Raw genomic sequence first — 27,740 nt, forward strand, 5'->3', positions numbered from 1 at the left:
TGTTTGCTGCGATTTTATAGTTACTGATGAAAAGTCCTTAAGCATGGACCCAAGGCCATTGTCTATTGCCCAGCTCTCTTATGGCCTTTTCTGACCACCCTTTAAAGCACCCATCAGCCCCATTCCCAAGATCCACTTTGTCTTCATGGCACATGTCAGTTTCTGAAATGTCCTGTTTGCTTGCGGTGAGTTCTTTGTGGGCAGGAACCTTGGCTTGTCATGGTCTTTGAGACAGTCAGCAGGCGTTTGGATATAGGCTACATGTGGTGCTTTTGAAGCTTCAGAGACAGTGGCTCCCACCCCCCACCCTCACTCTGGAGACACTCACTTCTCCAGTCTTCTGTTTTCTGTCTTTCAGGCTCCCCTCACTTTCCTCTAGCTTCGCCTCTTTCTACACCCAGCCTCCCCCCCTACGTGTAGTTATCCCAGTTACCCTGGTTACCTAAAAGAATGAACAGCGCCGTGCATCTGTGACTCCGTTCTGATTATCCCCTTCTCTGGTTAAGCTTTGTGGGTAGTTTATGGAAATTACAGAAGAGATAATCTACAAAACAGCAGAAATCCAGAAGTTAAATAACATACGTTATTGGTGAGTCCCCTCCAATAAGAAAGCTGCCGTTTCTCTAATACTGCAGATGGGAATGCAGAATGGCACAGCCCCTGCAGAGGGGAGTTTGGCAATAGCTACAAAACTACATATGCATTTACTCTGTCACCGCAATACACTGGTACATATGAAAAGATCTGTGTAAAGGCTGTGCATTTCGGCACCTTTGACATACCAAAGGCTTTTCAACAACATAATACCCATTAATAGAGAACGGGTTGAACAGACTGGGTACAGCTACAAGAAAGACCAAGGAAACACTACATGCTGCTAAGGAGTAAGGGCGGGGCCTTATCTCAGAGGGAAAAGCAGAGGTGGAGAAGAGCGTCTGTGGTGTGCTACTGTTTTAAAAGGGGGATTGTGCATATATACATGTATTAGCAAATACCTTACACATGGAAGGATAAACCATAGTTTTGTTTATTTTTAGGGCTCCTTTGGCATAGGGAGGGAACCAGGATGGAAGGAACAGATACAAAGCTAGACTTTTGAATGTATTGTATTTTGTAGATTTGACTTTGGAACCATGTAGATACTTTACATCATTATAAAACAAAATTAAGTAAAAGGCTGTAACTTTAAAAAATTTTGATAGACATGGTCAGTTTTTGTTTTTCCCCCTTTTTTTTAAATAAGTTTTTAAAACTATATTTTTATTTATTTCAGAGAGGAAGGGAGAAGGGAGAGAGAGAGAAAAACAGCAATGATGAGAGAGAATCATTGATTGGCTGCCTCCTGCATGCCTCCTACTGGGGATCGAGCCCGCAAACCGTGCATGCTCCCTTGACTGGAATCGAACTGGGGACCCTTCTGTCCATAGGCCGACATCTATCCACTGAGCCAAACCACCTAGGGCCAGTTTTTCTCTATAAAGTTTATATGCTGTTTACCTCCTGTCAGTACTTCAGGAGAACTCTTCCCCCCATATCTTTGAAAACACTACATTATCATCTTTTAAAACTTGGCCAATCTGTTAGGTGAAAAATAATTTGTTATTTTCATTTGCGTTCCCTGATGGCTAGAGTGGTCAATTAAGCATCTTTTTATTTGTTTATTAGTCATTTTGTATTTCTTCTGTGAAATGTAAATTTATAGCCTTTTTTCTGTAAGAAAGATTTCTTCTGTTGGTGTATAAAGACTTTTTTATATGTTGTGGGTATAATTTTTAGTTGTTGATTATTACCAGGTCCGGTTAAGTTGCTCAGGCCCTGTATGCAGTAGCTGGCTGTTATTCCATTGTCATGTATTGAAAGGTCTTGTGTGAGAACACTTACATGTGGTCCATGTGAAATGCCCACCCTGTTCTTTGAGTAACTTGGACCAGACTTTCCCTGAACTATGTCAGTGCAGGACGTCACCCTGTGAGTTTAGAACAATAACAGCTGTTTTCTCTTCCTTTAAAATTTTTTCCTATGGCTTATTATTGTGCCTGAGTAGTAAGTAGTTCATAAATGTCCACTTAAGTTGGTTTTTGGTGAATGTATAACCTAAATATGATTGTCTTTTTGGTTTGAGATTGTTCTTATTTTTTAGTGATTCGTGATAACCATTTGTATGCTCTGTTCACTTGAATATCTGAATTAAGCAGCTATTCTTCAATAAGATATATATGGTGAAAGTAGGTTTTTAAGATATCTTTATCGTTGTTAGCATTTGTATTTTGCTCATGGATTTATTGAATATGTTCCTTTCTTTAGGTTATCACTCCATGTAGGAAACTCATCCTATGTGCTGACAACAGAAAAGAAATGGAAGATTGGATCGCAGCGCTGAAGACTGTCCAGAACAGGGAGCATTTTGAGGTAGAAAGAAACTCTTCTTGTTGCCCTTCAATTTGCATGCTTTTGTTCTCAGCATGGTCCTTGTAAATTAAGGTCGCCCCGTCGTACTGTGACCCTGTCTTTTATAAACCTTCCTCCTTTCCTCCCCTGGATACTTTATTGATTTCTGTTTAAGTTACCACATTTAAGAATGTCAGAGGTTCACCTTCTCTTTGCTGCCTTTATTTCCTTCTTCCAGCCGACCCAGTACAGCATGGACCACTTCTCAGGGATGCACAATTGGTACGCCTGTTCCCACGCGAGGCCGACCTATTGCAACGTGTGCCGCGAGGCTCTGTCTGGGGTCACGTCCCATGGACTGTCCTGTGAAGGTGTGGACGATGTATTATCTGCTGGGAAAGGCGGTCTGACCCTAGAGGTCCAATGTAGTCACCCCACATCGTCAGGAGTGAAGCGATTGCTGTGACCCCACGCTTATTTATTGTGCCTACTGAGGAGTCTTTGATAAGTTCTTTTTTATAGTAATGGATCAAAGGAAAGAAGGGAGGCAGTAATAAGGAGACACGGAGAAGAAAGTAGAGGCCACAGAGGGAAAGAGTTGAAACTGTCAGCCCCAGTGTTAGTTACACCCACTCTTGGGGTGAATTGGGTTGTGGATAAATGGATTGAAAGTTATCTTCTGGATCTAGAGGGCAGGGTTCCAGTGTTTAGGCAGGATCAGAGAAATGCAAACTGTCATCCTCGGGCCAGATCCCACCTGTCCTCTGTTTCTATGCGGCTTGCGAGATTTAAAAAGGGTTTTACATTTAAAAAAAAACCAAAAACGTTTTTATTGATTTTAGAGAGGAAGGGAGAGGGATAGAGAGATAGAAACATTGATGAGAGAGAAACATAATTCGCCCACCTCCTACATGGGAATCCAGCCGGTAACTCGGGCATCTTCCCTGACTGGGAATCGAACCCATGATCTCTTGGTTTGTGTGTTGACGCTCAATCAACCAAACCACCACTGACTGGGCTGGTTTTACGTTTTTAAATGGTTGAAAAAAATCAAAAGACAATGACTATTTTGTGACACAGAAAATCATGAAATGGACATTTCGGTGTCCATATGTGAAGCATGGTTCATGGCGGTCCTTGGGCTGCAGGAGCAGGATGAGCAGTTGGGATAGAGACTGAACTGGTTACTCTCTGGCCCTTTCCAGAAGGTCTGCCGACTCCTGGCTATACTGGGTATCTGGTCTCACCGAGGTCAGTCCCTACATATGTCCCAGTAGTTAGTTCATAACACAGGGAGTGCTGTCTGTTCCAGCTGTCCCAGGAGGCCTGGGCAGTTCCACTGGACCATCTCCTCCAGCACAGGAAGCAGCTGCCATGAATGAGGCTTGAAGGTTCATGTGTTCATTCTCTCACAGTGTGCAAGTTCAAGGCCCACAAACGGTGTGCTGTGCGTGCAACCAATAACTGCAAGTGGACCACACTGGCCTCCATCGGGAAGGACATCATTGAGGACGAGGACGGGGTACGCACAGGGGCACTGGCCAAACTGGTGTGGCTCTCCTCTCCCTCAGTTCTCTTCCTTGAGGTTTTGAGTTGCTCCCACTCTGCATTTGGGGGCTCACTGTGGGCTTTTGTGCTGCCCAGCTCTGTCCAGTCCTTGTGAGTCATGCTGTGCCCGGAGTAGGAGTGTGGGTGGGACAACCCTGTTCTCCCTCTGCTTGTGGTGAGAAAAGTGTCTTGGTTGAAGTCATTTTGGAGCATCTTTGCCCAAGGTCTGTGCCCCTGTGTGGGGTGCTGGGACATGCTCCTAGTGCATGTCTCTGCTTGGTCTGCAGATCGCCATGCCTCACCAGTGGCTGGAAGGAAATCTGCCTGTGAGTGCCAAGTGCACGGTGTGTGACAAGACCTGTGGCAGCGTGCTGCGGCTGCAGGACTGGCGCTGCCTGTGGTGCAAGGCCATGGTGAGTGAGCGCGGCCCTCTCCTGAATCCTTCAGTTCCTCGATGGGAACAGCCCGTTCCTCCTGCATGTAGGCCTTATGTGAAGGAGGCCGTGACCCCTTGTGATGCATGGATTCTTGTTCCAGGTACACACGGCGTGTAAGGAATCCTTAGTGACCAAGTGCCCACTGGGCCTGTGTAAAGTGTCGGTCATCCCTCCCACAGCTCTCAACAGCATCGATTCCGATGGTGGGTACTAGGCGCTCTCCTGGCCTATCCTGTTCCTCATGCTCTCCCTCGTGCATTCTCCTTCCTCACTCTAAAAGGCTCTATTGGTGATTTTGAGATGTGGTGGGGAAGAGGTCAGGCCCAGCCATCAGGGGAGAGGACTTATGTACACAGGTGGTAAATGGTGTCCTGATGGCCACTGGGCAGGCTTAGAACTCGAGGCTGGTACCTTAGTTAAAGGTGATGGATCCAGTAGGTTGTGAGTAGACACCGAGTCAAAGACTTGTGTCTGTCTCTGCTGTGAGCCATTGAAATCATGTGCTCCATCAGCTGGTCTCCATCTAGCAGCAGGTATTAAATAGCACGTGATTCCATGCTGCTGGCACTTGTCCAGAGCATGTTTGATGATGCATATTAGTAAGTCAAGCATGGCAAACCCTCTGGCCACGAGTTTGCCATGTTTGTATTAAGTGTTCGTTGGAAAGGTGGGAAACTGGGGCCCATGTCTGGGAGGAAATCAGCTCTTCAGAATTAGAGCAAGAGTGAAAGACAGAGCAGTGCAGTGCCCGTTCTTCCTGAAGTTTAGAATCCTTGTAAATATGAAGTCAGACTGGATGGGCACTCACTTTCTTCTGTAGGGGTAATGGCCATGTGGAAATGCGCTTATTAACTCTTGCTGGTTCTGTGTAAGTTACAGGGCCCTTGGGTGATTACTTCCTGCAGGATCAGGCATGCCCATCTTTCTTTCATGCCTTTAGTGTTCCTCTGTCCTTTTCCATTCTCAATCCAGGCTTCTGGAAGGCCACATGTCCTCCATCCTGCACAAGCCCCTTGTTAGTCTTCGTCAATTCAAAAAGTGGGGACAACCAGGGCGTGAAGTTCCTCAGAAGATTCAAACAGCTGCTGAACCCTGCCCAGGTTTTTGACCTTATGAACGGAGGGCCACACCTTGGGTAAGCTTGTAAAATTGATCTTTCTTGGAGTTTAAACATTTTTTGAAGATAATGCATGTTTATTATTAAGAGATTCAAACATACGTCTTAAAAAAGGAAATAAAGGCCCTGTTTCTTGAACCACCCCCTCTTTCCCCAAATTCTACTTGCAGAGGTACCCACTCAATAGTTAATAGAGTTGGGTGTCCTTCCAATTTTCAAATGTGTATTTCAGGCGTGCACACACACTTTTGAACTGAATGTGGTGCATTGTTGCCTGGCATTGTACAGTATGCTGTTTAAGGGTGTCAGTATGCAATAGCGTGGGCGTTTTCTGTGGTCAGTGGTTACAGACTTGCTTTGTTGCTTTCAATGGCTGCTTACTATTGGGGAGGCTTTCCTCCAGGGAGGCCAAACAAGAGAGTTTTCATTTTGGAGGCACAAGAAATTGCTCACCTTGCAGGTGCAGTGACACGTGCAGACGTGCGAGGGCCCAAGTAGCTGGAGAGCTGATGTGTCTTCTTTCTAGTTTTGTGCATACTATAGGTTTGTAGAAAACATTTGCTTCTGTAAATTTTGTCGTTTGAATTAACTCCTTCCTCATTTGGAAGCAGCAGTTCAAGGTTGGAGCTGTAAGCCTTCTAGCTTGTGAGGGGATGGATCGTCCAGGGGATTTCTAGTGGGAAGTGCTTGGAGGCCTGTTCTCTGGTTTGTGTTTTCCGGGAAAGCAGGGGCTGCTGTAACAGGAGCTGGGTGCGGGGGAGAGGATGTGCACATGGCCCCAGGGCCTGATGTGGAGGTGTTCCCATGGCAATAGCTGCTGGAGAAAAGTCCCATGGCAACTTTCTAGCCTGCTCCCTCCAGGCAGCACTCCTGAGATGTAGGTAGGTGGACTTAGTTAACTGAATGACGCAGGAGCATATTCACCGCTGGGTTTAGAAAGGAATCTTTTTAGTTTAAAAATGGGGCCAGTGCCCTGGCTGGGTGGCTCAGTCGATTGGAGCATTGTCCCATACACCAAAAAGGTTGCGGGTTCAGTCCCCGGTCAGGGCACATACCTAGGTTTTGGGTTCAATCCCTGGTTGGGGTGCATATGGGAGGCAACCTATTGATGTTTCTCTCTTTCTCTCTCTCTGAAAGCAATAGACATATTCTCAGGTGAGGATTAAAGAAGGAAGGGGGTTCAGTGAAGGAATCAGATAGCCCTTGTCCTGATAGACTAAATAGGTTCACTCAGCGAGGCACTGAGGGTGTTGGACGAATGCTGTGGAATGGCTGTGGGCAGGGAACTTGAGAAGAACCACATATTCCTTGGCTGCATGCAGACCCCTGTTTGGGGTGGTATTGCGTAGGAGACAGGATGATGTAGGGGGCCCCACAAAGGCACAGGGGCAGTTTGTTTAATAAACACTTAATTTCTGGGAAGCAGCTTCGATCTCATACTTTATAAACAAATTAGGCACACTGTTTCACTTTCTTGATTCCTGCCCTTGATGTATCACCTGTCCTCAGAGAGCAGGCGGCCTGGGAGAGGTCAGTGTTCTCAGAGGAGCACCCTGACAGTCAGAGGCAGCCTTGATGCTTCAGAATCTCACGTATGTTTTTTTCCCTGAGCCACGTGCGTCCCTCATTCCCTTTTGTCTTTCCAGGACGTCCTCTGGCTCAGATTCAGCTAGATGGAAGGCCTACTACGGCGGGCCCCTGCCTGCCGGGAGTGCAGGACATGGACAGATAGTCAAGGTCACACGACAGCATGTCTGTCACCGTGACAGGGAGGCATGCAGATTCTGTGGGAACCCAGAGGAATTTACAAATCAAATTGGGGTTTCTCAGTTTCTCCCTGAGCCAGTGTTTGAGGAGAATTGGTGTCATGGCAGGGAGGGAGGTTTGGAGCCTGCTGGGCAGAAGATGCTGTGTGTGCCAAGAGGTGAGAAGACAGTGGGATGGCAGCTGCTGGCTAGGGAGGGTTGTAGGTGCTGGCCAAGAGGTTTGAACCTTTCCTGGAAACAAGTGGCAACTTCTTAAAGTGAGACACTGGACAAGACTTGTTTTGGGAAGATCATACTGGTAGCAATTGGAGGTATCCGCAGGAGACGTGAGCTGGGGAGAAGGCTCTTGTAGTGATTATCAGAGAAGCAATGTTGGATGGGACAGCAGGGTTGGCCTGGTGACTGTTTTGATGGTAGCTCTGCTATTTTCCAAGGAGGGGAACCTAGGACACCCGAGTGACTCTTTTGGTAGACAAGTGCAAGTGTTGTCCTTCAGGAAAGTCTGGAGGTCATGGTTTAGGGTCATGGTCATCAGCATATGTGTGGTCTCTGAAGCCAAAACTTGGATCAGGCCACTCAGGAAGTGGGTGAGGAGTGAGCAGAGGGGGACACTGCATGCGAGGGGCAGGTGACCACGAAGAGCATGGGAAGGAGATGGAGGTGGGTTATGCAGGGAGGAGGGATGGGTCACATCACCTGGGAGGATACAGTGGCCCAGCGGGGAAGATAAAGTGGACATAATTGTGCTTCTTGGGCTCCTCAGCTGCCCATGCAGGTGCTGGCTGCGCGTGGGGACTAGGCGAGTGGAGAATGGGCACAGAGGCCTCGGGTGGGAGGCTTTTGCTCTCAGGTGCCCAGTGGCCCCAGCAGGCCGAGCCTGAGCACCTGGGCTCTTCCTCTGAGGGACTTAATTGCAGGAGAAGGTGCAGAGTCACCCTGAGGACCACACACGGGGCCCTCGCCCAGGACTGACTGGCCATCATTTGTCATTTAGAATGTACCTCATTTCATTACATTCTCTTTTCTTTGCAGCTTACGCTTATTCCAGAAGTTTGATACATTCCGGATTCTGGTTTGTGGTGGGGACGGCAGTGTTGGCTGGGTCCTGTCTGAAATTGACAGCCTCAATCTTCACAAACAGGTGCCTGAATGTGGAGGAGCCCAGCCCTGGGAATGGGGTTGGGGGATGATGTCAAGAGAGAAGCTGGGCTGTCTTGGGTGACACTCCATGTCCCCTTGGAGTACTGTTCCCAGGCAGGGGCCAGCAAAGGTCTGGAAGGGAAGAGCTGGTAGCTCGATAGCATCATGGGGCCGGGAGCTGGGGCTGGGGCTGTGACTGGGGAACAGGAACTTCACAGTTTAGAAGTAAAGGTATGACCTTTTTGTCTACTTAGTTGGGCACAAACGAAAAAGATGAACAATGGACAGGTGTGGGAAAGGAGAGTCTTTTGTGGCATCGGGAAATGAGATTGGTACAGTCTGGAAGGACAGCAGTGTGGCAGTACAGATCAGAGTCTAAATGTTGGACGCTCTTTGGAAGAGCACAGTTGGGAAAGGGTCTATATCATTTTCACCAGTGGTCTTTATGAATGCCCAGGTAGGGGATCATCAGTGGGGGTAGTGAGAAGCTCAATGCTGGTAGAGCTCTGCCCAGCGGAAAACGACACGCAGCTCTCCACTTACTGCCATGGGGCGAGCGCAAGATGCCACAACATGCTGATTTATAAAGTGCAGAACGGAACAGCATGGGTGATACGAGCCCGTGTTGATAGAGAGAGGTCCAAGGGATCCTAACTGTGACTTGCAGTTCCAGTAAGTCTATTTCTGTCCCTTCCTGCTCTCCAGGATATGTCTTATTTTTATTTCTTTACTATTGTTGAACTAAAACATCTCAATTAACCGTGAATTTATTTTTTCAATATATTTTTATTGATTTCAGAGAGGAAGAGAGGGAGAGAGAGAGATAGAAACATCAGTGATGAGAGAGAATCATTGATTGGCTGCCTCCTGCACGCCCCACCTGGGCATATGCCATGACTGGGAATCGAACTGTCAACTCCTGGTTCATAGGTCGATGCTTAATCACTGAGCCTCGCCAGTCGGCTAACCATGACTTTTTAAGTGAGTTACCTGTTTATGTTCCTTGCCTACATTTCAATTGGGGTATTTGCCTTTTAAAAAATTAAGATTTTAATTTTTAAAGATTATGTTATATTAGGGATGTAAACTCTTTGTCGGTGATATTTTTTCCTACTTTGTCATTTGCTTTCAATATACTTTTTTCCAGATCTTTGACCTCATTCTCAGGTGGGGTGGACTGTTTTTAGGCATTTTTTAGCCTCGGGCACTAAAATGATGAAAGTTGGACAGAACTCTCCAGCAAGGCCACTTGCTCAGGAAAGAGAATGCTTCCCTCTAGTGGTAAAGTTAGAGAACTACACTTAGGTCCTGTGTTCTGTTGACTTCCAGGATGATCTACAAGTTTGTCACTAATCAGGAAGGCAGGTTTCATCCACTCAGTTGAGTTCAGTGAGCACTGTCTCCTTCAGCTTCTCTGTGGCACTCGAGTCTCTGGTCGGCCCATCTTTCCCCTAGCTTTCCTCGGTGTTTCTCGTCTTCCTGGCTGCCCCATCCCACCTCAAGCCCAACATTTCCAGCACTGAGCACACCACTCAGCCCTGCCCGCCCCCCATTTCTTTCCTTAGAGTCTGAAAATTATCATCCAGCAGACATCCAAGCCAGAGATTTGGCAGTTGATTATTCTTGATTCTTTCCTTGCCTGCCCTCCTCATTTCTACTTAGTTGCTGGGCTCCGTCCTGCCACCCCAGAGTGTCTAAACTAGCCCTTGTGTGCGACCCACAGGTTGAGAACCGCTAGCAGGGCCGCCTAAGACCATTGGAAAACACAGATATTTACATTACGATTCATTAACAGTAGCAAAATTACAGTTATGAAGTAGCAACGAAAATAATTTTATGGTTGGGGGTCACCACAACCTGAGGAACTGTATTAAAGGGCCGCGGCATTAGAAAGGTTGAGAACCACTGCCCTAGAGGGTAGTCAAAATGTAGCAACATGTGAGATGCGGCCTGTGGGAGACGGAGGACTTTCCGGTGGGATTAGAAAGGCCGTGGCTCTGTGGCTCTGCCTGGAACGGAAGCCCCACCCCTTTTGGAGCAGGTCTCTTCCACTGAGTTCAGCCAGCATTGTCAGCAAAGAGGAGGGGGCTCAATGCTGTATCTTCCCACTGTGTTTTGCAGTGTCAGCTGGGAGTGCTGCCCCTGGGCACAGGGAACGATCTGGCTCGCGTGTTAGGCTGGGGCTCGGCCTGTGACGATGACACCCAGCTCCCGCAGATCCTGGAGAAGCTGGAAAGAGCCAGCACCAAGATGCTGGACAGGTGAGTGGGGCGCATTCTCGTGCTGCTCCACAGGAGCTAGTCAGAGACAGGTAACCTCGACCAGCTGTTCTTACCCGGGGTCCCTGGGAACCATAGGCCTTTGACAAATAGTTGTAAAAATTTGACCTGAGCTAGAATTCTTTTTTCCTGGGAGTTCTTAAGTTTTGACCAGGATTATGAAACAGATAACAGATAGGTTATGAACTGAGTGATGAGGTCTTCTCTTGAGGCCAAGCCTGATCCACTGGGGCTGTTAAAGAAGATGGTGCTGTCCCTTTCAGGCATTGCAGCCACCATCTGATGCCTGTCAGTAGAGTGCTCGTTATCCATAAATGAGCAGCCCCATTTTCTCATATTCTGTTCCCAGAAGTATCTTAAGTATTGGATACATAGTCTCTGTGTGTTTAACAATCCTTTGGCATCCTTCTTGGGTGAACTGCTTTTAGTTCTGACTCATGTCTGAAATCCTGCTAACCAGAGCCTGTGGTGGATTAGTGTCATTGAAAATGCTCATGTTCGTCACGATCCTGTGGTTGCCATGAGCAGGTTTGATCACGCATCCACTCAGCTGCCCCTCTCATGTTGTGCATCTGATGAAGTGAAGAGCTGGCTGCTGGCTTTCTCTTCCATTAGTGGAGCCATAGTGACTTATTGGTGTAGCATTTGTACACAAGCCAACATAAAGGACTTACAGATGAAGTTAGAATTGTTGTAAGGTCAGGTCCCCAGGTCACAAGGAGGGAGGTGCAGGGCCTGTCTGGGAGGCGGAGCATCCTGCTGGGAGCTGCCTTTGTGTGCAGGTGGAGTGTCATGGCCTATGAGACTAAACTGCCCCGACAGGCCTCCTCTTCTACCGTCGTCACCGAGGACTTCAGCGAGGGTTCCGAGGTATTTTCCGGTTACCTCCCCTCCCCCGCACCCCCAATGCTCTCATGCCCAGCCCTAGGTTAGACCAGAAGTTCAGGGTCAGCTCAAGGTTGAGGTGGAGCCACATGGACTCTGACCTCCCAGGCTTTGGGTCACCTGGAGGCTTCCCAGTTGTCATCAGAATTTGGGGCCTTCGTGGTGACAGTTCCCTAGGACTTCCCACCCTCCCTGCACCTGCTGCTGCCCCATCATCCTCCACGTTGCCTCCCTTTGCAGCTGGCTGTGCCAGTTCAACCATTCACTCTTCTTTTTGTTTTATGGCTGTTGTGTCTTAATGGTTCATAAGGGCCTAAACTTTGCCTTCCTTATTTTATATCCTGCAGTAGTGCAGTCCTGGCATATAGCTGTGCTCATCCCCATTGGGCAAGTTGGCTGAGCAGGAGAGAGAACTCTGCCAGGGACCATCTGCTCACCAGCAGGGTCAAGGACAGTGGGCTAGGTCAGTGGTCGGCAAACTGGCCCCCAGGCCACATCTTCCTGGGTCTGCTTTGACATGGCCTGTGAGCAGAGAATGGTCTGTACCTTTCAAGAGAGGAAGACTATGTGTACTGTCGAGCTGATAGTAAAGTTTGTTGACCCTGGGTTAGGGCCTAGAGTGGGCTCATTACACAGCATCAGATCTCCCATTTCAGCAGGCAGAGATGAGTGGGGAAGGGGGAACTTATATTGAGAGAAGGAGATGGGCCAGGCCACATTCCCAACCAGGTAGACAGCTGTGAATGGAACCTAAATTAAGGAGTGTTGCCTATGGAAACAGGATAGAAGATCCTAGTTCCTAGCCAGGCTGCTGGTGGTGAATCTCAGACTAAAGGACAAAGAAGCATGAGGTATTTGTAAGTCTTTATCAACATCTGTCCACATCTGGATGAAGCCTTTGAAATCTTTCAGATAGCACTGGCAGGTCTCAGATTGTTGAAGGAAGTGAGCTGAGGCCTGGCTAGTGGGGGCAGTGGGTGAGGAATTCACTGGGTGAACTGTACCTACAATGATCTCTACCTGTTTTGGGGTAATTATAGGTACAGCAAATTCTCTTCTATGAAGATTCGGTCGCGGCTCATCTTTCTAAAATCCTGACTTCTGATCAGCACTCGGTGGTGATCTCATCGGCAAAGTGAGTGCCAGCTGCCTCGGGGGAACCAGGGGTCCAGCACACAGGGTGTCCAGTTTGCAGCCAGGACTGTCTCTCTATAAGCATCTTTCTGCGTTTTCTCCCACAGAGTGCTCTGCGAGACGGTGAAGGACTTTGTGGCTCGAGTGGGAAAGGCCTATGAGAAGACGACTGAGAGCTCGGAGGAGTCTGAGGTCATGGCCAAGAAGGTCTGTTCCCTGGGCCCCTGCCTGGGAGGGTGTTAGGATGAGAGACACTCCATTCCATTCCATTTGTTTCCCGTCCAGTGCTCTGTCCTGAAAGAGAAGCTGGATTCTCTCCTCAAGACCTTGGACGATGAGTCCCAGGCCTCGTCCTCTCTGCCCACCCCGCCGCCCACCATTGCTGAGGAGGCAGAAGATGGAGACGGAACGGGCAGCAGCTGTGGGTCAACTGTGGACCGCTCGATGGGGTCAGCGTGTCCAGCCCGGCCGCAGATATTCAGGCCTCGGGAACAGCTCATGCTGAGAGCCAACAGCCTGAAGAAGGCGATTCGTCAGATCATAGAACACACAGAAAAAGGTAGCTGGTCTCTTAATGACAAGGGAGCTTTCTTCAGGCAAGTGCTGGGCACGCCCAGTTTCCTCCGAACGTGGTGCTGGAAAGGCATCCACCATGTAGGCCAAAGCCTGATAGCCCGAGGTCACTTTCGGCCTCTGCGGTTTATCTCTAGCCTGCCTGACACGCGGCAGCACCTCCTACCTGAGAGTATGCCCGCAGCGTTTCTCCCTGCTCACCTACTTGGTCTGATGTAAACACTGGAAAGAGAACCCAGGGATCCAGAAAGTGGAAGGCAGAGCTGGAGGGCGCCCCTCGCTGGTGAAAAGGTGCCTCATGGGCATACGCAGTGGGCTCCTTGGAGAAACTGATCCCTGAATAGGAAGCCCACTCCCTAGAAGGGAGCTAACCTGTGGACTCTGCCCAACCTTGGGTCAGCCCTACAGGATGTGTCCCATCCAGTTGGAGGAGGGGCTGCCCTGGGGGGATGTGTTCTGAGAGAGCCGTGGTGCTTAGAACTGAGGTGCTCTTAGGACACCTGGAGAGGTGGGCCCCATCCATCAAGTCAGTGGACAGAGAGAGGTTGGAGGTTGGGGGAGCCCAAGGAGGTGGTCAGACGAGTGGGGGGACCATGTGCACCATGGTGTCTGAGTCAGGACTGCTTCAGTGGTGGAGGGTGCCCAGGGCCTGGGCAGGTCATTGGCCTGGTGTGCTGACTTCCCACCATCAGCCTGGGGCCTGGGAGAGGTAGATAGATCACATAGGATAAAGACTTGCCTGGCTAGTCACTCCCTTTCTCCAGACCCGGTTTGCTAAGCTTAGATGAGAATGCTGAAAAACCACATTGACCTGTGAACTTCATTGCCTCCAACCTTGCCAGGACCCCCAGATCGCTCCTCAGCAAGTTTTTTCTTATCTTGAGTCTGTCTTATGTCTCATTACCCTCAGAAGCCATTTCACACGTCCACACCCTTCAGACGCTTTCCTAGCCCTCCCCTTTTCACTCTGAGCAGATCAGCCTGCTTCTTGCTTCCGTGAGACTAGTAAGTCGTGACCTCCTACCTACATACTGGTAGATGCACAAGGTGGGGGCCCTCATCACATCTCCCAGGGCTGCTCTAGGCTCTCAGTCCTTCACTCACCTTCTTTCCACATCTTCAGCCTCTGGGCCCTCCTCCCCAGCCAGCTGGCACGGATGCCCGGTGCCCATGGTACTTGTAGTGTGCTAGGCCCAGGGGGACAGTGGGGGTGAGGTGGGAGCTTCAGGTCTAATCTGCAGCCAAGAGGACATTTGAAGAAAAATCAAATTGGTAGGCGAAGCGGGGAGTCTGTTCAGCAGGACCTCCATCAGCCTGGCCTTGCCTGTGGTAATGTCCTTGGGCTGAGCTATGGACGTTCTTTCCTTGCAGCTGTCGATGAGCAGAATGCCCAGACCCAAGAGCAGGAGATGATCGTCTTAGGTCTCTCTGAGTCAGAGGAGAAAAAGGACCTGAAGTCAGAGGACACGGTGTGCCACAGTGAGAGCTGCGGGGTTGCCAAGCACAGAAGCCTCCGCAAAGGTACAGCCGCCAGCCTGGGTGCCCTCAGGCCTGCGGTCGGGCCTGGCACTCGGAAAGCTTGCCAAGGAAGTGTCGGGGCTGTGCTGGCTCACTGCTCTGGCCACTTACAGGGCCTTTCCCTGTGCCACCTGCTGTGCGCGGTTTGTCTGGTGGCAGGTGGGAGGGGTGCTGGGGAGTGGGGAGCCGTGCTGCTGAGGAGTGTGCTTTCTTCAGAACCTCCCTGTGCCCCAGACTCAATAGGGCTTAGGACCTTCCTGCGTACCCCAGACCCAGTAGGTCTCAGCACCTCCTGGCTGCAGCCCGCCAAATGCCATGCACACACGAAATTTGTTCCAGCCAGAGCCAGCCTGGCCTGGCATTTTGGTCAGGGCATCACCCAGCCTCACGGGTCACCTTCCTGTGCACCGTGTCTGTCCCGGAGCAGCGCAGGCTCCGGGTGTGGAGGATGTCCCCCTCTGGCTGTGCATGGCCCCTCCTGTACCCAGACAAGCCGATAAGAGGTATCTGCCTCAGAGTTCACCCCATGGTCATTACCACTTAGAACTCCACTTGGCATGGGCCCCAAGTGTGAGTCGGGTCTAGCCCCTCCGTGCCCCGTCCCAGCCTCACCCTCTTGAAGACATTCAGACCCACTTGCCTCTCGTCCCCTCTTTGTCTCTCTCTCTCTCTGGGCCTCTCTTTATCTCACCAGCTCCACCTGGGCTGACCAGTGGCTTGTAAGCTCCTCACTTCCCCCGGCCCCTCCACCTGGCATTTCTCTAATGAACTTTCCCAGTAGTCAGTCCTGGCTGTGTGTCCTGTTTTTATAGTGTCCAAGTCCCCATGTGAGAAGCTGATCAGCAAAGGGAGTTCTGCCTCTCTTCCTCCCCAGTCAGGAAGCCGGGATGGCCTCCCAGCGCTGAACACGAAGATCCTCTTCCCGAGTGAGTGTCCCCACCCCATGTGGGCACAGTGGTGAGCCTGTCTGTGGGAGGGTGTCAGGCCGTCGCTTTGCCCGGCACTGGGTCTGTGGGAATAAATGAGGCCGGGTCTCTGTCCTCCAAGAGTCTATAGGTCCTTGGGAAAGTAGATAGAATTCAGAGTTAGGCCAGGGCATGAAAGTGCTCTTATTCATTACAAAGGGCAGGTGGCACCCAGATCGCCTTGGGGGCGGGGGTGGGGCTCCAGGAAGGCAGGTGGAGCAGGCAAAATAGTTGTCCTGAGTGAACGAGGAGAGTGGGCAGGCTGTGGTGGGACTATGGAGTCGTGCCGCTGTTTCTACCACGATTGCAGCAGGAGCAGCTAGCCGCCGGGAGGGCTGGCCCCGTCCTCTTCCCTGCCCTGCTCTCACTTCGCCTGGACGAAGTGCAGGCAACTCCTGCTGCCGCTTCCCCCGGGGGAGTGACAGAACTTGTCTTCATAGGAAGGAATGCCACAAGGGGGTGAAATTGCAGTAAGACTCCCTTAACCAGCTTCAGGTGGAGTCTGGAGGCCTCCTAGCCACACCATCTACTCCTATAAGTGATTTGTCAATTTCTAGAGAATCTCTACTGAATAGGAAGAAAATTCCAGAAGCCCTTGGGAAGTGAGCCCTCGGAAATGAGCATTTGGGTAGCCAGTGATAAAGATATTACTGGATGGGCAGAACATTCAAAAACAGGTTTCATCTCTGCCTTAATGTGTGATTTAAAGATTTTAAATTGATGCAGGCTGCTTGAAGGTGTGTTTATGTCTCATGAATGTAGCCTTCCGAAGCTGGACGACTGGGCTCTAAGATTAGTCGTACGAAGAGCTCATTCTGGCGGAGCTTTGTACATTTAATGAGGACTGTCTTCACAAGCCGTTTTTGTACGTGTCTCACGGTGTTGATTTCTATCACCAGTATGTTCGCTTTTGTTTCATGACTATGGGTTGTCTCCCTCACAGATGTTCGCGCGGGGATGTCTGGTTCCTTGCCTGGCGGTTCAGTTATCAGTCGCTTATTAATTAATGCTGATCCCTTCAACTCCGAACCAGAAAACCTGTGAGTGTGGCATGAACCAAGGGGGCACATTGGTAAAGAATGCTGGAGCCTGGAAAAGTGATTTGGCATTAACTAGAGTAATTTGTGAGCAGTTGACTAGGGGATCCTCTTCCAGCTGGTGTCACCTGATAAGGAATACCCAGAAATGGGAAGCCTCAGCTAAGGAGTGTGGACGGAAAGTTCCTGTGATGGGACGATGGGATGATGGGATGTAGCCTGTCCTGGCTCATTTCCAATGGTCACGAGACAGCGTCTTCTGAATATATGTAATGTTCTGAGGTTTTTGGCAGGTTCAGAAACTCCTGTTAGAAACTAACTTTCCACTTGTTCTTCATTATCACTATTTGGTTACCTTGGCTGACCCTGTGCTGGTGCCTCTTTCTGACTACCTCCCCTCACCCCCCGCTGTTCTGCTGCTTTCTCCTGCGGTCTGCTCCCCGTTAGAGCTGCAGTCACAGATCCCTGGGCTGGAAGCTCCTGGCGATCCCCAGGGAGACGCTGTCCTGGGCTGAGATGTGTGGGGAGGAGAGTTCCGGAGCTGCTTTGTGCTCCCGCACTGTGTCCTCTGCTCTGGACTGAGGCAGTGAGGACTGTGTACAGCAGTTCAGTTGAATCTGTTCCTGTGTGTGTACACGCCATTGCAGACACAGATGGTGTTTGAAAACCCATTCTTCTAGGTTTTCCTTTCTGCCGGCTGATAGCAAGTTCTGGGCAGTTAGCGACAGGTGGCAGTTGGTTAAGTTGCCAACCGTGTGTTTGGTGTGGTGGGGGAGAGCCATTAAGAAATGTGTGGTTTCCAGAAACTCTGGGTTTTGGGAAGGTGAAGCTGGAAGTATGCCGAGTGGCAGTCCTGCCAAGCCGGTTTGCCAGGGAGCTGCCTCTGTTCAGACACCTGTTGCCACGTTCTGGCCTGCCCAATACTTGGGCATCCCGTCTAGGACCTGCCACCGCCACCTACCGGCCTGTGTGCTCCTAACTCCAGGCCCCTCCCGGGGCTGCGGGGCTGCCTGGGCTCTTGGTTTGACCCTTCCTGACGTTGTTTCCTTGAAAAGGCCAGAGCTATTGTCCTCCTGTGAGCAGTGCCCTGGGGCCTCCCGAACTGGGTATTTTGTTTGTTTTCTTAATCTGAGATCTCCGAGGTTCCCAGTCTGGCAGCCACAGCCATTGGTCTTTCTTTGTTCTCTCCTCTTCAGACTGGGGAGACTTCTCCTTCACCTAGGGCAGTGGTTGGCAAACTGCGGCTGGCGAGCCACATGTGGCTCTTTGGCCCCTTGAGTGTGGCTCTTCCACAAAATACCACATGTGGGCACGCACGTACAGTGCGATTGAAACTTCATGGCCCATGCGCAGAAGTCGGTTTTCGGCTCTCAAAAGAAATTTCAATCATTGTGCTGTTGATATTTGGCTCTGTTGACTAATGAGTTTGCCGACCACTGACCTAGGGAGACCAAAGCTGCTTTCCTCCTCCACCCAGACTGGGGCACCAGGCCGTCCCCCGTCACCCCAGGTCCTGGTCATTCTGTCTGTGCTGCCGTGGCCTTCTGTGGCCTGCCTGTCCACTTCCCAGGCCCCTGCAGCCCTGCTTCCTCCAGGCCCTGAGCCCTGGCTACACTGTGTTCAGTGAAGGGAGCCAGACGCAAGGGCCCCATGTTTTGGGACCCATTTCTATGAAATGTCCAGAGGAGGCAGATCCATGGAGATGATAAGTAGATTAGTGGTTATCGGGGGCTTGGGAGGGGTTGAGAGTGCTGGCTAACGGTGTGAGCTTTCTTTTTGGGGTGATACGGTAATTCTGAAATTGATTGTAGTGATGGTTACATGACTCTGTGATTGCATTAAAATTTCATTGTAGCCCTAGCTGGTTTGGCTCAGTGGATAGATGGTCGGCCCACGGACTGAAGGGTCTTAGGTTTGATTCTGGTCAAGGGCATGTACCTCAGTTGCAGGCTCTATCTGTAGCCCTGGTTGGGGTTTGTGTGGGAGGCAGCCAATCGATGTGTGTCTCTTACATCGATGTTTCTCTCTCTCTCTCTCTCTCTCTCTTTCTCCCCTCCCCCCCTCCCACTCTCTAAAATCAAATGGAAAAATAGCCTTGGGTGAGGATTAACAAAGCAAAACAAAAAAACAGCCCCAAAAATTGCATTGTACATTTTAAGTGAGTAACCTATATGGTATATGATTTCTCAACACTGTTACTTAAAATAATAATAATTAAAAAAAAATAAAAAATAGAGTTTGCCCTCAGGAAGAACTGCTAGAGGTTGGGAAGCTGCTAAACAGGGTTGTTTTAATTGCTCTGAAACCCCTTTTGCAGAGAGTATTACACAGAGAAATGTGTCATGAACAATTATTTTGGCATTGGCCTGGATGCGAAGATATCTCTGGACTTCAACAACAAGCGTGATGAGCACCCGGAGAAGTGCAGGTGGGTGACACCTGTGTGCACACCTGTCCTCGAGTCTTCCTCATTTCTCCTGGTCAGTAAGGTAATTTTTGGAGTCAGCAGGTAAAAGGATGTGTAGTATGCTACCTGAATGCCTTGTGTCTACAAATGGAGGTGCTTTCAAAGGTGGGTGGAAGCAGGTGAAAGTCCAAGAGGCCAGCCTGGAGGAGGCTTGCCCGAGGGTGGTCCAGGTTTGGGCAAATTCAGCATAAGAAAGCACGTGACCCCAGTCAATGGGAAGAGGAGACTCATGTCTGTGAGGTTGCTGTACGGGGGCAGGTAACACAAAGTGTGCTAAGAAGTGGACAGTGCGTCAGGAGATGGCAGGCTGGTTATTCCACCTGTAAATCGCACACCCAGAAAAGACAGAAACACCCAGCAGCGTTGATCACCAGCACGTACAGATGTGCTTTTCAAATGTCGTATGGTAAACATAATTTTATAACATTTTTGTGAAGTTTTACCTTTCAGGGTATGATTACTTTCTTGAGAAATACTGCCTTTCCTGTCAATAAACATATCTCTGTGCTTACCTTTCATAGATACTAACAGGGACTCTCCTTCCTTAAGGGCTCACTGTCGCAGGGAATCGCAGAGTCTCACCCTTTTGTGATCAGATGCCACCCCGCACTTTTTAGCAATGACTGTAGTTAACTAGAAAGAAAGCCACGGCCCACGTCTGTTCTGTCATTTCTTCTCTAGGAGCCGAACCAAGAACATGATGTGGTATGGGGTGCTTGGGACCAAAGAGCTGCTGCACAGGACCTACAAGAACCTGGAGCAAAAGGTCCTGCTGGAGGTGAGCTGGAGGGCCTCCTGTTAGCGCTGCTCCCTGTGGACCCCTCGGTGGGAGGGGAGCCGCCCACAGCGGGGCCTCCTCGGCCCTGGGGTGGGTTGCCTGTGAGGAAGGACTGGTTGATGCCTGAATCTCTCCTTTCCTTGTCCTGCTTCTCCACTGCGCAGTGTGATGGGCGGCCCATCCCGCTCCCCAGTCTCCAAGGAATTGCTGTCCTCAATATTCCCAGCTATGCCGGAGGGACCAACTTCTGGGGAGGCACCAAGGAAGATGATGTACGTTCAGGGGTTCTGAGTAGCATGGGCCTGAGCTTGGGGGCAGAGGGGCCGGTGACCAGAGAGGCAGCCCCTTCAAGGAGCATTAGCCACTTGGGGCCCTGATAGAGCATCAGCACTCGGGGGTGCTCTGTCAGTGATGCAGAGGGATGGATGCACACCACCTTTCTTGTACTGGCAGGGTGGGTACAGTAGAGAGCAAGACAGGTGGCGTCCCCTGCTCATGAGAAGGGAGGCTGAGTAGAACAGATGTGGTCAGAGGCACAGGTGTGATGCAGAAGCCGGGCCCAACCCTGACTGGTGGCGATCTGGGAAGGCTTCTAGGAGGAGGGGACATCTATGTTGAGACCCAAAGGATGATTTGGGGTCAGCCAGGTCAGGTGGAGTATTGGGGGAGGGAAGAAGAGGAGGAGGCTGTTCCAGGCAGAGGGAGCAACAGATGGCAGGCTTAGTGGTTAGATAATGACATGGGGCAGAAGCTGTCTGATGGCACTGTGCAGCGGGTGGGGTACAGAGAAGTTAGAGTTTGTACAGGGTTGTGTAAGCCAGGGGAGAACTTTGGAATTTATGCTGATAACTCTGGGAGGCAGTGGTAGATTTTAACCAGGGGCATGGCTTCCTTTGTACATAAGAGCTAGTAAAAATAGTTAACACTAATTGGACACTTCAAATGTGCTGGTCACTCTTCTGAGACGGTGCACATAGTCAGTCCTCATAACAACCCCTTGAGGCATGTACCAGTATTATCCCACTTTACAGATGAGGAAACTGAGGAACAGGGTAATGAAGTGACTTGCCAGGGTCACAAGGCTAGTAAGTGGCAGATCCGGATTTGATCCTAGGCAGCTTGGTTTCAGGATCTTAGTAACAGGTTCATACTGTAGCTGCTGCTTCAGTTCGGATGCATCCCCTCCTTGTAGGGGCCTGTCTGCTTTTACCATCACCTCCTTGTAGGGGCCTGTCTGCTTTTACCATCACCTCCTTGTAGGGGCCTGTCTGCTTTTACCAGTGCAGCAGCCTAACAGGGAGAAGTATGTGGCGTGTGTTCAGGGAAGTGGGAGCCCAGGTCAGCTCTGCCTCCACCTTTCAGACTTTCGCAGCTCCGTCCTTTGATGATAAGATCTTGGAGGTGGTCGCTGTGTTTGGCAGTATGCAGATGGCTGTCTCTCGGGTCATTAAGTTGCAGCATCACCGGATTGCCCAGGTACTGGCCATGGTCCTGGAGGCAGGGAGGGCCTGGGAGGTGGTCTCAGGGAGAGCAGGACCTGGCCCAGAACCACAGTCTTGACACTGCACTCTCCCCAATACATGCGTCCTGGTGCAGAGCCCAGAAGAATGGGTGCTCAAAATTGGGGCCAATTAGCACCCAGCCTGAGCTCCCTGCTCTGACTTTTTCTGGGGGTGCCCCCTGTCTACCCCTCTTGCTGAGGTGGGATGAGATGAGACAGGCTTGGCCTGGACTTGGACCATGCCTGCAGCTTTCAGAAGCGGCAGCTTGTGCTTGGGGACAGAGGCCGAGCATATATGGCCGGTGGAGGAAGTGTGGCCTCGCCTAGCTGCTCTGAGGCCCCACGGGGGAGGGGATGCAGCTTCTGGGCTCGCCCATTGTTTCTGGTGACGGGTTGGGAAGGGTCTGTCAGTCTGTGGGGTGAGGGAGGATGGTGCTTTTATGCACAGAAACCTGGGTGGGAGCTGACTTGAACCGCAGGCTGTGTTGTCCCGTCTGTTCCCACAGTAGGCTGCTGGGATTTCACTATTTTAAGTCTTTGACTGCATTTTTTGTTGGAACGAGGAGCAGTGCATTCTTACCCATTGTTGGCTGTTGGCTCTGTTCCGTGTTCGCACGTGCTCAGAGATCCAGTGGCTCTTGGAAGCCATGAGTCCCGACCTCGGCCTGGCATTTGTGTCTGATCACTGAGATTTCCTCTGTGATCACAGATGCAGTGCTGGAGGGGACAGTGGGGCAGGGCACAGACCCTAAGGCTCCATGAGCTTCGACCTGGACAGGGATGCTCTGACTGCAGGGCTGGCTGTGGGTGTGGTGTCGGCCGCTCCAGAGGGCAGCTGCCTGTGCAGGGTGTAGGGCAGGAAGGTCCCTGCAGTGCTCGGTGGCTGTGAGGCTCCTCGCTGAGCTCGGTGCGTGAGTAACGCTGTGATGTTTGCTCAGTGTCGCACGGTGAAGATTTCCATCCTGGGTGAGGAGGGCGTGCCTGTGCAGGTGGACGGAGAGGCCTGGGTCCAACCTCCGGGATACATTCGGATTATCCACAAGAACCGGGCCCAGATGCTCACCCGAGACAGGGTAAGAGGCTGCCTTTGGGGGCCAGGGCTCACCGCAGGCACCCCTGTGCTGCTTCTATAAGGAGACTCGGGGTTTAATGTTTAGTTCTAGGAAGTCACTCTCCTGTTAGACGCCAGAAGTAAGCCGGTGGTGTAGGAGTTCCCAGGACCGTTTCTCTTCCCCAGTGTAGAAGAGCCCGCCTCTCCCTCTGGTAGCCTCTAGCATGTCAGGTGTGTTTGTCATTGGTAGAGACGTGCTCACCTCTTGAGGGCAGTAGAAAGTGTAACTCTGGGTTCTCGTGCCCTAGGCATTTGAGAACACGCTAAAGTCCTGGGAAGACAAGCAGAAGTGCGAACTGCCTCGCCCGCCGTCTTTCTCCCTGCACCTGGGGATCCTGTCTGAGGAAGAGGCCACCCAGATGGACCAGTTTGGGCAGGCGGCGGGAGCCCTTATCCACAGGTCAGTTTCCGCCCACTGGAGCGCCAGGGCTCCACGTCCATCGCTGGCATGCATGGGTTCAGTTCCTCCTCCCAAACCCTTGGTTGGCCTCCTTCACGCAGCCCAGCGGGGTTTCTGCTTGCCCTTGGTTTTGATTTATTTCCACTGATCCTCTTTAAGAGATACTCAAGAGTTTACGTAGATGGAAGTTTAAAACCCACGGGTGTTTTCAGAGCCAGCTTACAGATCTGCGCACCTGTCCTGGATTCCTAGGAACAGAGCACGTACTGCTTCCACTTTAGACCACCCTTCATCTGCTCTGATGTGTGGTGTTTTCGTTTTCTCTAGCATCCGAGAGATAGCTCAGTCCCATAGAGACATGGAGCAGGAACTTGCCCACGCCGTCAACGCCAGCTCCAAGTCCATGGACCGTGTGTACAGCAAGCCCAGAACCATGGAGGTACCTGCCCTTTCCCAGTCTTGCTCCTCTGGGCATGTGTAGCCCTCGGGCCTCCTCCATGGTGTCTGTCCTGGTTCTTCTCAGGGGCTGAACTGCAGCTTTGTCCTGGACATGGTGAACAACATGAAGGCCCTGCGCAGCGAGACAGAGCTGCTGCTGTCCGGGAAGATGGCCCTGGTGAATTGGGAGCTGGGCTCTTGCTGTGGGATGTGGCCATTGTCGCACATTTCAGTCCAGATTTTCTGGCTTTAAGAATCTAGACTCATTGTTGGGAGGGGCCTCAAAGATGTGACCATGTGGTTGGAGCGCACACTCTTCTGGCCACACCTCAGCCACGCCATCCTAGCATGTCAGATTCCTGCAGATGTGACCGCCTTTGTCATCGTAGACATAATTCTCCCATAGACGTCTGCCGTCTGCCGGTTGGCAGCCATCCTCCTGGGCCCTGATAGGCACACAAGCTCACTGCCCATCCTCACTCAGCCCTACACACCTGGCTGAAGCGGCAGCTCTGGGGAAGCACTCAGGGCGGGGAGGTTACTGGGTCACAGGAGCTAAAATAGGGAGAGGCCGAGAGATGGCCTGGCCAACCTTCTTGTTTTAAAACATGAGGACTTGGAAGGCCAAGGAGGCAAAACAACTTGCTAAAAGTCACACGGCTGGAGAATGGCCCCAAAGGTCTAGTTTTTGTACCCCCTGCTCTTCCCTCCAATGTGCCGCACTGTCCTGTAATGGAACAGCATCTCCTGCAGCTGTGCCGGCGGGCTGGTCCTGTCCCTTTGGACAGAGGGCCCCACGACACAGGGAGGCCGGCGAAGTGTCAGCCCTGTGAGTGTGGCTGTCCGGCAGGCTTGGTTTCCTCCACTGTTTATGAAAGGAGAGTTTAATTCTCTCCCCCAACACTCCTCAGAAGGGGAGGTGGTAGAGGACCTCTCTGAGTGGAGCTCAGCGCTGCGACTGCTGTGGCCCCAGCTCTCACTGCTAATAACCAGCGTGTCTCTCTTCCCCACGCGGGAGCAGCAGTTGGACCCCCCTCAGAAGGAGCGGCTGGGGGCTGCTCTCGCCGAGATGGACCGACAGCTCAGGAAGCTGGTGGACACCCCCTGGCTGTGCCAGCCCCTGGATCCCAGTGACGAAGAGGTATGTGGGCATCCTAGGTACAGCGGTCCGCCCTTCGGTGCCTGTAATGAGTGTGCTCTGTGCCGCTTCGGGGTTAAGATGATGTCAGTCTGTCTCGGGTCTTCTCTAGTCAAATGCTGCGGGAGGAAGGAGTTGGGGTGGTACTGAGAATGACCCTTGGTGACTGGGCATGTGTTGCCCTTGGAAGCAGAACTGCCTGCTGACCAGGGAGTGGGTAGAAAGCAGGCTGAGCCCCACCCACTGTTTCCTCTTCCGTGGACACACATTGGGCAGTTAAATGGCAGCTTTTTGGAAGTTTGTTTTTGACAGGGACAGAGTTGGTGTGTTTGACTCATATTCACACTTTTCTTCTTCATGCATTTAGAGACCCCCCCACTTGGCACAGGTTCTAGAGGTGGACGGACAGGACCCCAGGCACATTGCACCCTGGGGTGCAGTCACCTCCTGCCGTGTAGAGCAGGCAGAGGAGCCCAGACAGGTGCTTGCCGAACGGCCGTTTTTGTGGGCAGCGTTGGATCAAGGCAAGCCCTGGGCTGCCTTCCTCTCAGGGATAGCGGACAGAGTGGCCAGGAGAGTTCACCTGGTGACATCCCACAAGGTGACTGCTGGGCACTAACATTGAGCAGCACAGGAAGCCTCAGATGCTGACTCAGTGGAAATGGTGCCCCTGCGTCCTGCCCTGCCCACAGGTGTCCTCTGAAGACGGGAATGGAGGGCTAGGCTTGTCTTCAGTTCATGGGCAGAGGAGCAGCTGCTGCCGTGGGGGGCTCGCAGCCTGGTGCGTGGTTGCAGGGTGACCAACCCACCGGTTTGTTTGGGACTGTCCGGTCTTGGTACAAAAGCCCAGGTCACAGGGATTGTGGCTCCAATGCTTCAAACCTAAGAATGTTTTCAAAACAGTTATCACCAGGTGCTGGGCAGCCGCCACAAAAACAAACACAAACCACCACAGGTCGTCCCTGGATGGCTGACCTCATGATCCTAGGAGCCATGTCTAGAGCCACCCCGGTTTCTAGGTTCTTGGACATGGGCTCGAGGGATAGTGCAGGTGTTAGTTCTCGCAGGAGTCGGTGGGAAGTAGTACAGGTAGGTGGAGCCGAAGATCAGGTTTAGTTACAAACCAGACGTGCTCTGTACTCAGATAGGGCAGCATGCAACGCAGGGTGCCTTCATCTGATGGAACCTGAGGCCAGAAATTGCAGCCACATGTCCTTGGAACAGCACTGGGCCCTGGGGCCTCCTGTGCCTCCCCTGCTGGCCATCTTACCACTCAGTGCTCCCTCCGCCGGCTCCGGCTCAGTCTGCCCCTGCGAGGGAGGAGAGGGGTGAAGTGCAGAGGTCCCAAGGAACCCTGGAGGGGATGGTGGCATTTCTACTAACATAAAAATAGGAAAGTCGTTTACTTGAAAGAAAAAAACAAGGTAAATCTATGAGCTGGGTTTTTAGGAAAGTAAAATAAAGTCATACTACTCTGGCAAAAATAATCAAAGGAAAAATGAACAGAATGCAGTAATGAAGGGAATGTGTAACAAAACACAAGAAAATTAAGTTATATTCAAAGAAATGGTAATAAATTTTAAAATCTCAATGAAACTTGATTTTTTCAGGAAAAATTTAAACTATAGAAATTGAAATCTGAAGACATTTAAAAAATAATAGCCACAGAACAACTTAAAAAACAATCTAAATAAATACTGCCTCCAAAGGAAAAATGCCAAGGAATGTGTACTTCCATATGTAAGAAGCAGCATTAAAGCTGGAAAAAGATGGACATTGTCCCAGTTCGTTTTTTTAAATTGTGGGGAGAAACATAAAAGGTACCAGTCTCTGTCCTGTCTAACTTTAGTGTTAACTGTATTCACAGTATTGTGAAACAAATGTCCAGAACTTTGTTTATTTATTTTTTTTTAAATTGGGACATTGATTCCAAAGTCCAGTGTTATCAGTAGATCCATACAAGTAATTTTTTTAAATCAAATAATTGATGAAAGAAATGATTTTTAAAAGAACTCTAGCTGGAAAGTGCAGCAGGATTAAAAGGTCATTTTGTGTCCCCTGGGCAAATACTGGTATAGGCGGGTCATTGGTGGCTGGGAGCGTCCACGTGGGGAAGGGAGGGGTGGGCTAAGCCAGTGACCTCCTCTTGCCCAAAAGTGTCCATGTCCTTAGCAGCCTTGTGCTGCGGGGAGGAGCAGGGAGCCATCAGCTCTTACAGGACAGACGGCTTGTTGGTGGGTGAAGGAGGGGCGAGAGGCTGAGGTTGCTTGAGGACCTGGACAGGGCCCTGGTTCAGAGCATCGCACTGAGGACAGACCGACCTTGAAGCAGTTGGGGAGATTGGTTACAAAAAGAATTCATTAGCTATACATGGATTGTTGGTGGTGGTTTCTCGTGATAACGGTGCTGTGATTGTGTTTAAAAAAAGAGAGGATTGTCTCTTAGAGTTGCTTATGAAGTAGTCTTGGTGGAATAATTTATCTGAAATGTGTTTATTTTAAAAGGCTGGGCAGTGCTCGCTTTGGCAGCACATATACTAAAATTGGAACGATACAGAGAAGATTATCATGACCCCTGGGCAAGGATGACACACAAATTCGTGAAGCATTCCATATATATATATTTTTTTAAATAAAAAAGTAAAAGGCTGGGGAGACAAAGTAAGATAACATGATAATCAGCCTCATTCTGGTTTCCTATCTTATGAATGGATGAACATATCCATATTAAAAGTTAGAAATAAATGTAACACTCATTTACATTAACAAAAAATTATATAAACGCAGGGACAGGACTTTGGCTCCTGCGGGAAGCGCTGCGAAGTGCGAGGTGGGTGCCAGCCTGTGTGGGGACAGACAGCCGGGCTGATGGCCTGGGAGCTGAAGATCTAGCAGAGCAGCCGTTAGATCGATGACGGACAGTTTTGCCGAGTATAAGGAATTTGTAAGCGTAAATTTCTTGAGTGGTCGGTGAGAAAATATCTTTGTGAGATCTCTTTCATAGTAGAGGACTTAAAACTTGGCACGCCTGTGATAGGAAGTCCGTGAAGGCGACTCCGAAGGGCGTGCAGGGAGGTTAGAGGGAGCGGCTCCACAGCGCATTCCCACTGTGAGGTGCTCG

At 50.7% G+C, this 27,740-nt stretch overlaps 1 protein-coding gene across 4 annotated transcripts in view; it reads left to right on the forward strand.

Moving 5' to 3' along the window:
- Nucleotides 1–27,740, forward strand: part of DGKD (diacylglycerol kinase delta) — a 107,262-nt gene that overhangs the window by 74,083 nt on the left and 5,439 nt on the right. For all 4 annotated transcript variants that reach the window (XM_079782036.1, XM_079782035.1, XM_079782037.1 and 1 more), the window contains 24 exons: nt 2,305–2,409; nt 2,627–2,759; nt 3,804–3,910; nt 4,224–4,349; nt 4,474–4,576; nt 5,346–5,508; nt 8,289–8,397; nt 10,518–10,657; nt 11,458–11,545; nt 12,601–12,695; nt 12,802–12,901; nt 12,980–13,253; nt 14,639–14,788; nt 15,598–15,711; nt 16,694–16,790; nt 19,105–19,215; nt 19,936–20,032; nt 20,197–20,304; nt 21,395–21,508; nt 22,472–22,606; nt 22,893–23,044; nt 23,372–23,483; nt 23,568–23,660; nt 24,504–24,623. In XM_079782036.1, coding sequence (XP_079638162.1) covers nt 2,305–2,409; nt 2,627–2,759; nt 3,804–3,910; nt 4,224–4,349; nt 4,474–4,576; nt 5,346–5,508; nt 8,289–8,397; nt 10,518–10,657; nt 11,458–11,545; nt 12,601–12,695; nt 12,802–12,901; nt 12,980–13,253; nt 14,639–14,788; nt 15,598–15,711; nt 16,694–16,790; nt 19,105–19,215; nt 19,936–20,032; nt 20,197–20,304; nt 21,395–21,508; nt 22,472–22,606; nt 22,893–23,044; nt 23,372–23,483; nt 23,568–23,660; nt 24,504–24,623 — 2,946 coding nt within the window. The remainder of the gene's footprint in view (nt 1–2,304; nt 2,410–2,626; nt 2,760–3,803; nt 3,911–4,223; nt 4,350–4,473; nt 4,577–5,345; nt 5,509–8,288; nt 8,398–10,517; nt 10,658–11,457; nt 11,546–12,600; nt 12,696–12,801; nt 12,902–12,979; nt 13,254–14,638; nt 14,789–15,597; nt 15,712–16,693; nt 16,791–19,104; nt 19,216–19,935; nt 20,033–20,196; nt 20,305–21,394; nt 21,509–22,471; nt 22,607–22,892; nt 23,045–23,371; nt 23,484–23,567; nt 23,661–24,503; nt 24,624–27,740) is intronic.

The sequence above is a fragment of the Cnephaeus nilssonii genome (genome assembly GCF_951640355.1).
Source record: "Cnephaeus nilssonii genome assembly, chromosome: 10".
NCBI lineage: Eukaryota > Metazoa > Chordata > Mammalia > Chiroptera > Vespertilionidae > Cnephaeus > Cnephaeus nilssonii.